This window comes from Sphaerodactylus townsendi, linkage group LG06 (genome assembly GCF_021028975.2).
Source record: "Sphaerodactylus townsendi isolate TG3544 linkage group LG06, MPM_Stown_v2.3, whole genome shotgun sequence".
Lineage (NCBI taxonomy): Eukaryota > Metazoa > Chordata > Lepidosauria > Squamata > Sphaerodactylidae > Sphaerodactylus > Sphaerodactylus townsendi.
The window spans coordinates 4,320,824-4,338,427 of record NC_059430.1 but is presented as its reverse complement, the minus strand read 5'-3'; the positions used below and the strand labels follow the sequence as shown (position 1 = coordinate 4,338,427).

At 41.6% G+C, this 17,604-nt stretch overlaps 1 protein-coding gene across 1 annotated transcript in view; it reads right to left on the bottom strand.

The window, feature by feature from the left end:
* Nucleotides 1–17,604, bottom strand: part of LOC125434638 (olfactory receptor 5V1-like) — a 37,014-nt gene that overhangs the window by 17,734 nt on the left and 1,676 nt on the right. The window contains exons 2-3 of the mRNA XM_048500178.1: nucleotides 17,345–17,501; nucleotides 16,411–16,498 (exon numbers count right to left, since the gene is read on the bottom strand). Coding sequence (XP_048356135.1) covers nucleotides 16,411–16,498; nucleotides 17,345–17,501 — 245 coding nt within the window. The remainder of the gene's footprint in view (nucleotides 1–16,410; nucleotides 16,499–17,344; nucleotides 17,502–17,604) is intronic.

The window sequence follows — 17,604 nt, the reverse complement described above, 5'->3', positions numbered from 1 at the left end:
AGACAAAAGAAACAAAGGCCAGGATACTTCTATTCAGATGCTCCCACCAGTGACCTTGCTATCTCCAGTGTTACTCCCAGGCTATAGTCTTCATTGTTACTCATACTTCTATTCAGATGCCCTCAACTATTGACCTGGTTACCTTCTTTGTTACTCACAGACAAGGTTTCTCCACCCACCCTGGACACTCCAACAGATATATACTCCACTTGCTTTCCCAACATCAGATCCTCTGAAGATGCCAGCCACAGATGCAGGCGAAACGTCAGGAGAGAATGCTGCTAGAACACAGCCATACAGCCCGGAAACCACACAGCACCCAAACAATTAAAATGTTAGCAGTGAGGTGGGAAAGGATGGTTACTCTAAATGACTCCAGAACATTTGAAATCAGAAATCAGTTTCCATCAAATATTTTAAAAAAACTTGAGCTTATTCTTCAGGAAAGTTCCTTAAAGAGCAATTCTTAACAGAGTCACACCCTTCTAAATAATCTTATATCAATGGACTAAAAATGGCACCACTCTGTTTAGGATTGCACTTTCCGGATCTGCCTTTCTATTAAAATTGATACAATAAATCAAACAATCAATATATTGTCACGTTAAATAGAAATAAAATATCAAGGGCATTTAATCATGCTGTTAACACTGATTAAAAACTGCTTGCTAGAATTCCTTGACTTGGATGAATTCGGTGTACACAATCCCCATTCAGTTACCATGAGGACCAACAGTGCAGAAAGGCTTCCCCTGATGCTGCTTTCTAGCACCACTATTCAGAGCTTTACTGCCTCTGCCCAGGCCCCTTCCGCACATGCGGAATAATGCATTTTCAATCCACTTTCACAATTATTTGCAACTGGATTTTGCTATTCCACACAACTGCAAAGCACATTGAAAGTGGATTGAAAATGCATTATTCTGCATGTGAGGAAGGGGCCTGAGTGTGAAAGTTCCCTTTAGCCATCATAACCCATGGACCTCTATGAGTCCCTGTTAAAGTAAGTTATGCTAGCAGCCATCACTACATCCACCACCGGTGAATATCAGTTACTCACTGAGTGAAAAAGTACTTGTTTAGTCCATTCAGAATCTATTGCCCTTCAACTTTACTGGGTGAGACTTAAGCTCTAGTATCATGGCAGAATTGCAAAAGTTCTCTCTATCCACGTTATCCATCTTGAATACCAACTAATTTGTTGAAGCAGCTAAGACAGCGATAGTGAACCTATAGCTAGAGGTGGCACTTGGAGCTCTCTATGTGGGCATGCACACACAGAGTTTGTCATGTGGGGGGCAGAAAATCACACACACCCCCACAGATCTAGGCTGGCCTTGGCCACTGAGCATGACGTGCGCGCATCGCGGTGAGCAGGGAGGACTCGGCTGGCGGGCCTGGTGCCTATGTTCTGGGTGGCTGCTGCCTGAGGGGGGCACAGAGGAGGCAGAGATGCTAGAGAGGCACAGAGCAGTGCGCATGGGACTTGCTGGAGGCTAGAGCAGGCTGGTCCCTGCTCAAGCGGGTGGAACAGAGGAAGAGGGAGCCAACTGTTTTTTTCTAAACTAAAACCTCAGCATTCAGGTTAAATTGCCGGGTTGGCACTTGGCAATAAATAAGTGGGGTTTGGGTTGCAGTTTGGGCACTCGGTCTCAAAAAGGTTCACCATCACTGAGCTAAGATTTACTTTCATTGATAGACCAAGTGAACATTGAAATAGTGGGATCACAGAGAAGACACAGGCTGGTAAGGCTGGAGTCTCTCTTTTTGCTTAGCGAAGTCCATCTATAAGGCAAACATTTTCCTGCCGGAAGAAAAATTAGCAGTTTGTAATGGCTCAAGATAGTGTGAATTATTTTGCTCTATGAATTATGAAATAACAGCAATTTAAACATGATCACTCTGTTCCTCAGGGGAAAGATACAAGTGTATCTCAGAATTACTGAAATGACATGGGCTTTTCCAGCTTCATTGTAAGATTTTTGTAGTCTTGAATGTTTTACCCCAGGCTGCTGAGTAATGCCACTGCAACAAAAATTATATGAGCATGCCTAGCATGTTGAACAAGATTATTAATGCCAAATATACCTGTCATCAGGGTGATTAACAATCTGGTACTTCTTACATTTGGAAATTTGGACTCCATTAAGAGGATATTATCTATAGTTTTGCATGACAGTCAGGGCTTGTTGACATGTAGAGGATCCTGGAAGATTCTGCCTTATAACATGGTATGCTGAGCAAAAGTGGTTCCTCAGACCTACACAATGCACCTCCCTCTTACTTACTTTTTAGAACTACCAGTCTGTTTGGAAGCCATTTGTCATGCAGAAAAGACCACATCTTCCCTTCCAGCAACACAAATTTCTTATTCATAACTGATAGGTGGTTGTGCTTCTGGATATTTAATTCATGTTATGGCTTCAGGATCAACCCTGTCTTTGTTTTGTTGTAACAATAGCCAAGACTTTTCACAGTTCATGCCTGAAGCCATGTTCCTTTATAGAGATGGTTAGTGCATTTCTGAACAGTGGTTTCCTTCAGACTTTTCACTTCTATGACTATAGAGGTCACTCTGCAAAATCAAAATGGCATCTCCTCCATCTCCCAGTATAGAAATAGTGATGTTATACAGTGCCCAGAGTGCAATAATTGACTACTTATACTGAGCTTAGCATCTAGGTGTGTGACCAAACATTTCCATTTAGCTTTATACAATCTTAGTCATCTCTACACCATTGTTTCTCTCTCCAAGGAGCCTAGTTCATCAGCAGTGGAACCAACTGCTAAAATGAATCTCAGCTCCACTTGATTCTTTTTGCAAAAGAACAGCTACATCAATGTTAGGTGGGATTAGGATGACTAGAAGCCTCAAGATTTCACACAAGGACAATAAAGTACCCTCTACACCAACACTGTGAGGATCTTCACTGCACAGCTGCAAAACAGAAATTAGAAATTCCACAGAGATGTGTGCTGTTGAAACATTAGGATTCATAAGATAGCTTCTACATAGAGTAGACTTTGCAGTAAAAATAAAATATCTACAGGTTATTGGTCCATTTCGCAAAGCACAAATAAGACGTCTGGGAGGCGTCTTAAAAAGAGGCAACTGCTTCATTTCACTCTGCACACCCAAAAAAAGACATCCTGGGGACATCTTTAAAAAAGACCCCTCTCATTTATTTTCCAGACAGCACAGGTGTCAGAGGAGGGGAAAGGCTTTTTACTGCCCAACTGGTAAGCTCTCTGGTCAATTTCACCCTCCACTTGCCTTTTTGAAGATATGCAGACATGCATATGAGAATGGTTGCCACTTGGATGACTTCCATTGAAAAGCATTGGAACTATGGATGACTGGGGGCTCAAGTAGCTGCACACCTTTTAAAATGTTTCAAGGTAGGAAACAAAACATTTCCTCCATGAAGTTCCACACTGGTTTTACCCCCAAACATTTTATTTGCAGCCTCAAAATGTTTTCAATGAATCCTCCTTTTAAAATGACTCTCTGGTTAAAATGTTCTGAAAACATCTTCCGTTGCAGTGTGATATATTGACTATATTTCCTATACTTCTCTGCTTCCCTGAACTCCTTTTTTGGTGCCATTTTCTGAGCTAAATCAATCCCCCCTTGCCTATTTATTTGCAGCATTTCTGTTTGTTCTTTTATTTGGGGGGAGGGGTGAAATCTTTGAAGCATCCAGCATATGAGGAGTATAGAATTGCAGCCAGAGGCAGAGGATTGAAGTATTAAATCAACACAACTCCAAAAGAAAGGGAAAATATAATTCCAAAGGGGTAAATGCAGATATACATTGTTGTAAAAAGGGAGGGATTTAAAATGTTTAAAAAACTTTTTAAGGGATTTGTGTGGAAAGAGCCTCAGGCCGTTTCCACATGGGCAGAATATGGCGGCCTGGGGATGGCAAAAACGCCGTCCCCAGGCCGCCATTCGCACAGGGGGTGCAGCTGCATCGCCAAGCCGGCGTTTCCGGAGTGCGCTGGGAAGCGCACTTTCCTGGGAACGCAGGTTTGAAGCCGCTGCCGTGTGAACGGCAGTGGCTTCAAGGCGCCTCCCCCCCCACACCCTCCCTGCACTTACCTTGTCCCCAGGCCACCGGCGAGTCTCCGAGGCCTGGGGACACGCCCCCCTGCCCTGCGACGCTGGAGCAGGTGCGCAGGGCTGGGGGGGGGCGTGTCCTCAGGCCTCGGCGATTTGCCGGAGGCCCGGGGACATGCCAGGTCGGCCAGGCGACGGCGCTCTGCGGCACCGTTGTCCCGGCTCTGCGGACGGTCTCATGCGGACGGTCCCAGCGTCGTCGGGTCGGCACGGAATGCGCCGACCCAGCCGCTTCCGCCTCCGTGCGGAAACGGCCTCAGTCAGATATCAGGGAACTCATTCCCAAGCCTGCAGGACCTCAATACAGATAGGTCAGACGAGTCCAGACACTACATATTACAAATCATATTATGTAATTTGACCCTTAGTTGTGGCATTCCGGTGGATATCTTCTTGGCACAAAGTCTTTAAATTTTAAGCACTAGATTAAAACATATTTATCTTCCCCATCAGTCTAGTGACCAGCAGTGATTTTCTGTGGATGTTTTCTGTCATCTCCAATTTTAATTCTGCACTTTTTGTTAAGCCACTGGTTTTACAACACATATTAAACCATTTCTGTCTTGGCTGTATTTCTTATCTTGTTTTTAGGTGGTTTTAAATATTCCTATTTGCAGTTTCAGTTTTATTGGCTGATGCTTAATGATTAATTCATTAAAAAAATGTTTTATTTGCTATAATTCTAGTTTTAATTGTAAGCTACCTCAAAAATGTTAATCTGGATAAAAATGTTTAGATAAATAAACAGCCAAAGTTTATTGTTGAAGGCACTTGCAAGCTTAATGATGGTAAAAGTTTTGTTCATGTAAGGCAAAGAAAGTATTAAATGTATACATAACTCTTCAGATTTAATTAGACTAAAAATGGTGGAGTAGTGAAAAGGATTTTCTTGGTCATTGTTGGAAAACTCAATGACTGGATAGCAGTACAAGGAAGGAATAAAGCCACAGGAAAATATATCTTAGGCAGTAGCATCTTGGACAATACACAAATCTGAAGAAAGCATACAATGCTGCTTTTCATTCTGAGCTACAAGCAAGATCAGTTAGTATTATAGAATAAGCCAGAACATATTTTAGATTAATAAAATGACTTCTATGAAGAGACCACAAATACATTTCTGATGGTCCTTATGGTAAAGCTAAGATTTGTCTGGGCTTCTTTGTTAATTCTATTGTTTCTTAGCATGCCTACAAGCTTGAGTATAAAATAACAGGCATTGTAGAATGCTGAAATACTAAGAAAGAAAGAGTGTCTCGACACACTTTGAATAGAAAGAAGAGGCTTGGAAAAGCAGCATTATAGTGCTGTTTTCTGTAGAATTATACAAGATGCTAGTCTATTATAAGGGTACATCTTTGGGTGAGATATAATGGTGGTAAATGGAACTTCATAAAAAGGAATGTGAAGTTCTTTGTCATGGCATAACATACTAACTTATCCAAATATCTTGCTTCATAAAATAAAAAGCTGTGGCCTAATTTTTCCCCAACTCAGTGTGCATATGGTTCTTCCTCCTGCCGTCTTTCTCGCCTCCTGGCCCCAGGGTCTGCAAATGGGACTTCATAGAAAAGAAATGTGAATTTCTTTGTCATGGCATAAAATACCATCTTCTCCAAATATCTTATTTTAGAAAAAAATCACAAAAAACTACCATAGTCTAATTAGCAATCAATTGATTAATGTGTTGTAGCTATCATGGATTTATTAGAATCATAGAGTTGTAAGAGATCACAAGGGGCATCAAGTCCAACTCCCTGCCATGCTGGAACACACAATCAAAGTACTTCCGACACATGTTCATCCAGCCTCTGTTTAAAAACCTCTAAAGAAGAAGACTCAACCATACTCCGAGGAATAGAATTCCACTGTTGATCAGCCCTGACAGAAAGTTCTTCCTAATGTTTAGGTGGAATCTCTTTTCTTGCACCTTGAATCCATTACTCTATGTCCTAGTCTCTGAGGCAGCAGAAAACAAGATTGCTCCCTCTTCAACATGGCATTCCATCAAATATTTAAACATAGCTATCATGTGTCCCCCCACCTTAACCTTCGCTTCTCCAGACTAAGCATACTCAGCTCCCTAAGCCTCTCTTTGTAGGGCATGGATTCCAGACATTTTGCCATTTTGGTTGCCCTCCTCTAGACATGTTCCAGCTTGTCAGTACCCTTCTTAAATTGTGATGCCCAGAACTGAACGCAGTACTCTAGCTGAAGTCTGACCAATGCAGAGTTGAGTGGTACAATTACTTCTCTCCATCTAGACACTATACTTTTATTGATGCATTCCAGAATTGCACTGACTTTCTTGGTTGCCATATCACACTGCTGACTTATGTTCATTTTGTGGCCTACTAAGACTCCCAGATCCCTTTCACATGTGGTGTTGTCAAGCCAGGTGTCACCCATCCTATATTTGTGCATTTCATTTTTTCTGCCTAAGCATAGAATCTAAATCTAGAAAATAAATTGTGTGTCGTAGTTTTATCAGTTTGAGATCTGCTTGAGAATTATCAGGTTAGATTTGCCACTTTAAGAGATTTAAAGGCAGGGCCAGCATCTGGGACTGGAATTCAATGGCATACTTGGGGGGGCATGAGGGGGCTTGAGTCCCAGGTGTCACTTTCTGAGGGTGAATTTTGGGCCATGCCCCCCCATAACCATACTTGCTGCTGCCTGCCTGGCTCCTCTTCTGCTTCACACTGCCACCAATTCAGAACTGGGCCAGGTGCACTGTTTTAAGTTGATGCAGCCCTCCTGGAATCACAGGACATCCAACAAAGCACTGCCTAGAATGCTCTGGGCCTTCCATTTCTCTGCATAATAGGTGCTTCCCACTTGCCTGACCTCTTTAAGTAATTAAACAGTGACAGGAATGAGAAGAAATAAGAACCATCATCATTTGCCTTCCCTTCCTTTTTAAGCAGTAGTGAGGCTTGGGCACAGAAGCAGTGGCAGTTGAAAGAAGGTGCTCCAACTACTCTGCATGGTTTTTCAAGGTCATCTGACCTAAGAATCATCTGAAAGCAACAGTGCTCACAGAATTTTTTAATCTATAATCCAGGGAACCAGAACGGGCAAATGTTACGTTAAATATCCCATTTAAAAATTATTACGTAGTAACACACTTGGTAGTCATCTTGAAATGTTTCCCAGTTGCACATTTAGATCATTTCACTTGCTGATATATGCAATGACACCTAGAATTCAGATAAGCAGAATGAATGCATAATGAAATGGCTTTTATTGTCTATTAATTTTATTTTAGCCATCTAGCTATGAAAGATTCATAAGACAATCCCCAGCATACTAGGTAATTTTGTATTTCTACATTGTTCTTACTTTTTCACTTTTTTTTTGAAAGAGTTGTTGACTCCTGTTTGGGAAAATTCCCAGAGATTTATGAGTGTGCCTGGAGAAGGTGATGTTTGGGAAGTGGAAAGTTCAGTGGAGGTATGTTGTCATAGAATCTGCTTAGTTCTGTTTGTTGGCTAGAAGAAAAGCTTGTATGAGGCCCCTTCTGCACACGCAGAATAATGCATTTTCAAACCACCTTCACAACTGTTTGCAAGTGGATTTTGCTATTCTGCACAGCAAAGAGCACTGAAAGCAGTTTGAAAGTGCATTATTCTGCATGTGCGGAAGGAGCCATAGTTATCTTGTTCTGAAGCCAGATATTTGTGTCCCATCTCCTTGTTAATCAATCAGTGTTGGCAATCAGTCCAAAAAACACAGAATTGACATCACACATCTCTAGGAAATTAATTTTTCCCAGAATTGCTATCTAGGGATCACCAAATTTTTCCCAGAATTGCTATCTAGGGATCACCAAAAATTCTATGGTCTCATCATACAGTTTCTGGCAATTCCTAGAGAGGCATGATGTCCAGGAAGTCATCGGCCCAAAGAACGAAACTCTATGTTGAGCACATTAATTTACTGCAGAAACCTAAGAACAAGAACCTCAGTGAGTACCCTAATCTTCACCTATAGAATCCATTCACCAAATATGCCATTTTTTCCCAGGGAACTTATCTTTGTAGCCTGGAGATAAGTCACAATTCCTGAAGAACTCCAGGTCCCACCTGGAAATTGCTAATATCTTTTGAACTCAGTCTGGAGGTCCTTTTTATGGAGACACAGGTCAGTTGCCTTAGTGCAGCCAAAACATAATTTAACTTTCCTTAGTATTTAAATCTTCTCAACAACCCATTATTACGTAAGATGTCTGAAGAAGTTGCAGTAATGGAATTCTCTTATCAGAGGAAATTTTACCTTGATAAGACGTTGCATTTACAGATTCAGGTTCCAACAGTGTGACTTCTTTTTAATTCAGAGAATTTTTTTCAAACATAATCATGTTTTTCAAACATAATCAAACATAATCATGCTATTAATAAATGCAGTCACATATGTTTGTATATCTTTGGCGTTTCAACTGAACTAACAGCAAAATGAGCCTTTCTTTCACTTTTGTAGTCTCTTCGAACCACTCCCACTGCAATCATAAAGTCCCTCTTTTCGCCTAGTAACTGTTTTCCAAGCACAACAGTGAAATAATTTTCCTACTAAATATAAAATCTTTATGTGTTATGAGTGATGAACTTCAGAGATCTATCTTCTTCCAAGCAGATCTTAAGAATGATCTAGTTCATCTAGAACAGGGGTAGCTAGCCTTCACCTGTTTGTAAGAAAAAGCCAATATATGTTTTTTACAAATCTAACTGGGGACCAGTACCTGGATAAATGTGGGTTTCAAATCATAAATGTATTGAATGCAAAGTGAGTCTTTTTCACAAGTTACAGTGAATGCAAATACAACTATATAAACTGTATACTTGATTTTTTTTAGAAACATGGGTTCAGTAATTCTCATATTACATTCAGTACACTTACAACTCAATGTGCAATTTAAGACCCACATTATCTAGATATAGGGCTTTTCCATATTCTTTTTTCCTCATCTACAAGTTCCTGTTTTGCTCCCTCTAGTGATCGATTCACTATAATATTTTAAAAGCTGTTTTGTTTTAACCTATTAAATTTTTAAAAACGACTGTAGTTAAGAATTTACAGTAAAATAAATTTTATCCGGAGTAAAAAGCTGCTGCTTAAATCAGGGAAGAAAGTTAAATTTAATCTTCTGCTGTATCGACTGGACCACTAGAGTGAGTAAAACACGTGGGGAACTTTTAAAAAACCCACAATGAAGAATCAGGAAGTTCAAGACAAGGAAAAAAAGAAAGCAGAAAAGGCCACAGTTCCATTTGTAAAGTGAACATGTGTTGGCTCTTTCCTACAAACATATGTACATGAAGACATGGAGGATGTGTTTACATTCACTATACATGTGAGCAGGTTTGTTTAACTGCGTACAGTCCATACATGTAAAAGGTTCAGATGACATTAGATTAATTCCTGCAACAACCCTAACAAACTTGATAAGTCTACTAAGGATTTGACATCACACATTACATAGAAATGTCACCACAAGAGACAAGAAAAAGCATTTCCTTAGCAGAGACTTTATAAACAAGAATCTTTTGAGTGTTAATGAACTTTAGCAGAGATAGTCAAAGGACTTCTATTATTTCCCTAGTGATTTACTTTCATTAACATTTCTTGTTCAAAGATGCTAAATTCTATGTAAATATAAAATATATTTCAAAGAAACCTTTTATAAGTGCAATATGTGCTTTCCTGGCTATTTAAATCAAAAAGGGCAGAATTTACAAGGAAGAAAATACATGGGTTTTCCTACTGATCAATAAACACATTTGCTTCTCGAAGGCTTGTCAAGCTACACAGAAAATGTAAGGGAGCTGAAGGGTTAAGAAAAAGATGAATGTCCTATATTAAACCTCTAAGTGCTTTGAAATTACCTTTAATTTACAAAGCCCATTTTGAAGGAATTCACAATCCTGGCAGACTCCGTCATAGAAGATAACAACTTTCGCATTACTGTACTGGAATCCATCATTAGAAATCTAAAATATAAAAAAAAAATATCATTTTCTCTGATCCTCTTCCATATGGATACTGACTGCACATTTTGGAGCACATGCCCAATATGCCCCCTAAACTAAATGTCTGCCAAGAAGATAAATTAAACCACTTGCAAGTTACTTCCCTGCAAGCTAACAAATCACTTGGTGCTGCAAACTGAAAAGCCATTCATTTATTACCAAAATATTTTTTGCTCAGATAAAATCTACGGTTTCTGATAACTGTGTGCTTTGTTAAACCTCTTCCCGTAAATTTCTTACTCAGGTAGACACCATTTTGAGCAATAAATCCTATTTCAGGCAGTTTGCAATCTATAACACATTTACTCTAGAGGAATTTCATGTATGTCAACAAAGTTTTATTGAGATTGCTTTGGAGTAAGAGGATACTAGGGTAACAGAATTTTGGATGCCAGTTTTTGCCCTCTGTTCCACCCAAGGTAAATTTCTGTTTCTGAAGCATTCATTCATTAATACATGCATTATTCATAACGTATTCATTCGTTCATAAGATGTCATGCCTGAAGCATTCTTTCCTGAGGTAGGGGGATGAGCAGAAAATATGGTTGTCCCGTATACAGTCAGTTTCATTTCAAGTCTGATTAATTTAAAGCTCATTTTTCTTTCACATGCTTTTGTTATTGATACAGCAATTAACTTATGGACTTAACCTTGTGACAGATAGGCAAAGGTTCTGCTCCTTTCTGGAAAACATCAATCCACTTTAATCCTGTTTGATGTGTGAGCAAAGAAAGTAGCAGCAGGTCAGGATCCCTGGAAGGACTGGAGGAGCCCGATGGGAGTGGGGAGCAAGTGAGAAAAAAGCTGCAGCACTATCAGTTCAGAGCAGATAGGGCCTAGACATTCAAAAAAAGAGCAGGGGAGGGATCCTATCTCAGTATTTGTCTGGTGTGTAAGCAGGCTAAACGAGTGAATACATTGAAATAGGGTTTTGTGCATCTCCAGAGCATTAGTTGGACCTTGCTCAAAAGACTTACGAACTTTGCTCAAAAGACAGGAGGCCTTAGAACCTGTCTTTTGTGATAAAGCAGACTAATGTGAGGAAAAGACTGTAGCTATCTTGAAGCCCAAATGTTTAAGAGAAACCAGCGAAAGATCTGTGGTTTCTGAGAAGAGCTCACATTTACACTGTGAGAATCCTGAGGTTGAGGGGAGGCTAATACTACCTCAAGAATACAACTTTGACTGTTGATTGCTCTTCAACTTATCAACTAGATCCAAGAGGTCACCGCTAATGGGTAAAGTGACAGAAGCTGTTAGAAAAAAAGGCTTCTTCCAGAAACTATGGCCACTTCCGCACCGAGGCGGAAGCGGTCGGGTCAGTGTAAGCCACGCTGACCCGACGGCGCTGGGATCGTCTGCATGGACGGTCCGGGAACCGGCTGGGACGACGGTGCAGAGCTGCGCTGTCGTCACAGCGACTCACCAGTCCCGCGGCCCTCCGGCACATCACCGAGACCAGGGGACACGCCCCCCGGCCCTGCGCGCCTGCTGCAGCGTCGCAGGGCCGGGCGGCGTGTCCCCAGGCCTTGGCGACGCGCCGGAGGGTCGGGGACAAGGTAAGTGAAGGGAAGGAGTGGGGGTGAAGCACCTGGAAGCCACTGCCGTTTGCAAGGCAGCGGCTCCCAGCTGGCGTTTTCAGGAAAGTGCGCTTCCAAGTGCACTCTAGAAATGCTGGCTTGGCGCTGGTCGGGCGGCGCGAGGGTGGCGCGTGCACAGCAGCTGCGCCCCCTGTGCGAATGGTGGCCTGGGGATGGCGTTTTTGCCGTCCCCAGGCCGCCATATTCCGCCCGTGTGGAAACGGCCCTATAATACTTGCTGAGATAAGGCAAATGAAAGCAAACACAAACTTGCACAAAGGAAATGAAAGTAAACAGAGATGCAAAAAATGATTTTGAAGGACATAATACTAAAATCATTCAAAACCACTTTTTGGCTCCACCCACCTCTCTCTCTCTGTGTCTGCTTTTGCAGATGATTGGGAGGGCATTTTTCCCTAACATTTAAGCACCATATTAGAACTATTGAAATAATTGTTTCCCATATTAGATCTAGCATTATTTTGATAGATCTAATATGGTCCATGTGCTTAATTTTTAAAAAAAAGTCCTCCTGATCATTGGCAAGAGAAAAAGCAGAAAAGGGGGAGGCAGGGTGGAGCCAAAAAGCTTGAGGAAAGAGTAACACGGGCCATCTGTTTTATTTTCCAAGCGAAGCTGAAGGAAAGGTTGATTCATGTCTGCTCTCACAAACTGTGGTGATTATTGGTTCTGCAGTTCAGTGAGGCCCCTTTTGCACATGCAGAACAATGCACTTTCAATGCACTTTCAATCCACTTTGTAGCTGTACGAAATAGCAGAATCCACTTGTAAACAATTGTGAAAGTGGATTGAAAGTGCATTATTTATTTATCTATTTATTTATTTATTTTTCATAATTAATATACCACCCCATCCCCTAGGGGCTCTGGGCGGTGTACAAATCAGGAACAACAAATCAGCAAGCCCACAATAAAACAATAAATAACAGTTAAAATCATTCTAAAAACATTCCAATAATTCTAAAACCATTACAAGTTCAGTAGTTTCAGTATTTCGATATTTCGATATATATATAACATCAAAGTATAATCTCAGTTGTAAAATGAATGCTTAATTTTTTTTTGCATATATATCTTTTCTCCTCAGAAGTCCAAGTAATCTTTTCCCCAATATCCTTTACTTCTTTGGGTCAGACTTGAGCTTTGTATCTGGCAACTGTTGCCTGCATTTTGGGCCCCTCATTATATATATTTTAATGTAATTAATCCTGAAGTGTAATAGAGAAGCAAAATCTATCAATCAAAATATCCCATTGATCTATAGCTTACATTTCCTTTCCCCTCCATCTTGAAAATGTAGGTTGGGGTTCAAGTGCCACTTCACATTGTTTTAAACTGCCAAGTTACATTACTAGCATTTCTCACCAATGTTTGAACAGGTGGCATAGGGAGGGGAAAATTTTGTAATATTTGTAATTCAAAACTTTGAAAGATCATTGTAATTCAAAACTTTGAAAGATAACATTAAATTGAATTAGCACTACTTGGTACAGTTTTAAGAATAAACCCAAGTTTCTCCGCTTCTGATTTACAAGAACAGCTACCTAGTTACATTATTTGCTGACAAACAGATTCTTATAAGGTAGTTTTGAGAGAAAGAAAATTATCCAAGGGTCTAATTTCTAAATTATGATGACTGAGACTTAGATCAGGAATTGATTCAATACCATTTTGAGGCTGTATGGAGCTATTAGTTGAGATGGGACAAAAATGCAGCATTTGAGAAATCTTCCTCATGAACTAGTGAATACAGAAATAACAGCTCTAGGTAATGTTCCGTCAGGAAGTTATGCGACAAATATAAACCCTGATACTGAAGCCTGAAGAATACTGATTATGAGAGGCGGGACCTGGCAGTGCTGATGTAAGGTTGTTGAAAAGATATGGCATTATTTTGCCAAACTTTGAAACTTTGTAGGCATAATCTCTACTCTGGAAAGTTTGCTCTTAAATTCATGTTTAAATTTAATTCTTTTCTTTTTCCATAGGCCTCAAGGTGTAATCAACATTACTAATGGTTAGAGACTCTGCATCTTCTTTGCAATAAAAAAAAATCAGATAACACAATTTCCTTTATTTGCTATGCATGGATTTTAAAATATGTACATAAATGTATTTTGCCTCCCTTTAAACATGTTTTACATCTCTCACCAAGAAGAAAAAAAGTTTATGTATGGTTACTTCAAATATCTATATCAAAAGAAAAATTAAACTGAGTTTTTTGAACCTAAAGCTTTTATATGAAATATATAATCAGGGATCTTAAAAACAGACATGTGAAAAACAAAGATTCAGTACACTTCAGCCATAATTAACCTAGCCTTATGGGAGCCATTTTTCTGTGCTGTAGCCATATGGATGATCATGCACATCCCAGTTACATTCTAGCCCTTTTCACAATGAATGTTCATGCAAACTATGTCCAGTGCACTCCTGAATTTTTAATGCATGCTGTGGCAGACTGCACAGCAGGGGCAGAGCAAGGGGAAACTGTGCCCGAGGCATGCCTGCATCCTGTGCCCCTGTCACGCCCCCGCCTGCCCCTGCCTTACCTCAGAACACTCCCAGGACGCCCCCCATGTCCCCGCACCAGTGTGTGCCTGGTGCATCGCACCCTACTTCACCCCCTTGGCGCTATGCCATTGCTGCACAGAAATATGTGAGTTTTTAAAAGTGCAGGTCTGTCTGGAGGCCAGATTGTTTACGTTCAGAGTCCGGAAGAAATGCTTAGGAACAGGGAAACCCCCTGATTGGACAGTCCTGCACTCTGATTGGCCTAACAATGTGATGATACAGAGAGGGAGGGAGGTATCTCCCTGACGAGAACAATTTGAGAGGCTTTTGGATTTTGAAAATCCTGGAGTTAAGAGCTATCTGCCTAAACCAGTGATGGCGAACCTATGGCACAGGTGCCAGAGGTGGCACTAGGAGCCCTCTCTGTGGGCATGTGCACACAGAGTTCACCATGTGGGGGGTGGGAAATCACACACACAACCCCCCCACACATCTAGGCTGACCTGGGCCACTGAGCATAACGTGCGCACACCGCAGTGAGCAGGGAGGACTCGGCTGGCGGGCCTGGTGCCTGTGCTCCGGGTGGCTGCTGCCCGGGGGGGGGGGGGGTGCAGAGGAGGTAGAGATGCTAGAGAGGCACAGAGCAGTGCTCGTAGGACTTGCTGGAGGCTAGAGCAGCCTGGCCCTGGTCTGGGTTGCTATTTGGGCACTCGGTCTCAAAAAGGTTCGCCATCACTGGCCTAAACTGTACTTTAGAACATATTATCTCTGGCCCCTTCTGCACACGCAAAATAATGCGTTTTCAAACCACTTTCACAACTCTTACTATATGCCAGCATACAAAATTTAGCTACCTGCTGAGATATAAGAGAAACTCGGTCTTCCAGCAAAATTCTCACAAGAACTGAGTCGGAATTAACTCTAGTTAAATTTCTGTACTGGATAAACAATGGATGAATTAACGCCTCCCTTTCCCCTTTATGGAGTTCACAATGCAATAAAATATGTAATACAGAGTCCACTTCCCCTGAGTTACAAACACATAGTCTCCTATGTCGTGGGATTTTTTGAAATCTGCCCATTAGATTGGCTGATGGAAAAGCGTCAAAACGGGCCCTTGAAAAGGCCCAGCGGCATTTCGTAGATGTTATATTGGACAGGTAAGGGGCAGCCGAGATACCTGTCCAAGATTTTAATGGTTTATATAACGCCGGTAACAAGGAGAAATCTGTTTGCATTTCAATATCATTGAGCCGTTGATAGACCAAGGCTGTTGCTCTGCAATGATCCAGTTCCAATAATTGTACAGGATCCAAACCACACTGTGTAAGTTTAAGTGTTATTTTTTCTAGCCAGCTTGGATATGGTGTTGCTGCCAGAAGCAAAGGCAATAAACCCATGGGATGGGAGAGGACTTTAAGCCAGTATTTGATAATAAGCCTCCAAAAGGTTGTCTCAACTTTAACCAACCCTGCTTCTTGTCTTAAAACTACATTAGCTGTACATTTAGGAGTGTTAAAAAGAGCTCTGAGGAATGTGGATAGGACTCTCTCTAATAGAGTGAAATCCGAAATTATTGCCAATGGGGCTCCATAGGTGAGTTGTGCCAGGGATTTAGCTTCAAATAATCTAATTGCCGCTGGAATAAATCCACCCCCTTGTGATCGAAAATATCTTAGGATTGCCTGTGAGCTCCTTTGTGCTGTGTGTATGGCTGTTTGTATATGGGCTGAGGGTTTTCCGTTGTACTGGAAAACCACACCTAGGTATTTGAAACACTTTATTTGTTCAATCTGATGACCTAACAACTGCCATTTCAGTTTCTTAAATTTGGCATTAAAATGCACTATCTTGGTCTTTGTGTAGTTGATACTTAGCTGTTCCTCTGTGCATATCTGAGCAAATATCTTCAGCGCTCTTTTTAGCCCCACTCTTGTCAATGATAATACAACAGCATCATCGGCATACATGAGAATGGCTATACTCTTATCAGCGGTAAGGATAGGTGCATGGGTATCTTTCTTATGAAACCCTGTTATTAATGTGTTAACATAAAAGTTAAACAAATGGGGTGCTAGAAGGCACCCTTGCCTTACACCTTTCTGAGTAGAGATGGGCGCCGTTAGATGACCTTTGTGTGAGAACCTTACCTGTATGGTCGTGTTCTCATGTAACTTGACAATTAAGTGGAGAAGGCGTCTATCGATATTAGTTTCTGCTAACTTTGACCAAAGCCGACTACGAATTACATTGTCAAATGCAGCTTTAAGATCAACGAAAGCTGCGTATAGTGATCCTTTTTTGACAAGCACATATTTCTCTACCAGGTAGTTTAGTATCAGGCAGTGATCCATAGTTGAACGGCCTTTACGAAAGCCAGCCTGTTCATCCTCCAATAGTTTTTCTCTATTCAGCCATTCAAGTAGTTTTATACACAGATATTTAGTATATAGTTTGCTTGCAACACTAAGTAAGCTAATTGGTCGGTAATGAGCTGGATTTGAGGATAAGCCTTTTTTAAAAATAGGGACTATAATTGCAGCACTCCAATCAGATGGAATACAGGCGGTGCTATTGATATGAGTAAAAAGCTCAGCCAAAACTGGGGCCCACCATTCTACATTAGTTTTCAGTAATTCTGGTGGTATAAAGTCGTTTCCCGGGGCCTTGCCATCTTGCAATTGCAAGATCATGATTTTAATTTCATCCGTGGTCACTGGAGGCCATAGTGGGATATCAGACAAGACAGAGTGATGCCACGTTAGAGCCTGCTGATCTTTATAGAGGTCAGAGAAATAACTCTCCCAGACTTCTGCTGGGATTGTTGGGGTGGGGGGGGGGGGGGGTGGGGGGGGGGGGGGGTGGGGGGGGGGGGGGCCCCGGGGGGGGGGGGGGGAGGGGGGGGGGGGGGGTGGGGGGGGGGGGGGGCTGTAATTAGCTGGATTTGAGGATAAGCCTTTTTTAAAAATAGGGAGCGCCTTTTTGACAGGTGGGAACGGACTAGGTTTGCTTGTTCAGCCCCGCTCGAAAGGCTCCTTTTGGAATAATCGGAGCGTTCTGGATGGGAAGCTTGGTTGTGCTCACGGCAGGTCGTTTTGGTGCAGGGCTGGCTGTTGGGGAATAAAGGGGACGTCCCGTGATGGGCAGGGAAGTTCATACAGGGTAGAAGCCTGAGCCCAAATGACAGTGGAAAGTCCACCTCCAGTGGGCTGGAGACATGCCAGTTCCTTTATTTGGGGGCCTACACCAAACAGACATCTAAATGATCCTTAAGAGAACTGGGGGCACGTTTGGCTGTTATTGTTGGTCTGCTAAATGCAAGTTGTTCCAGGGACACGAACAGC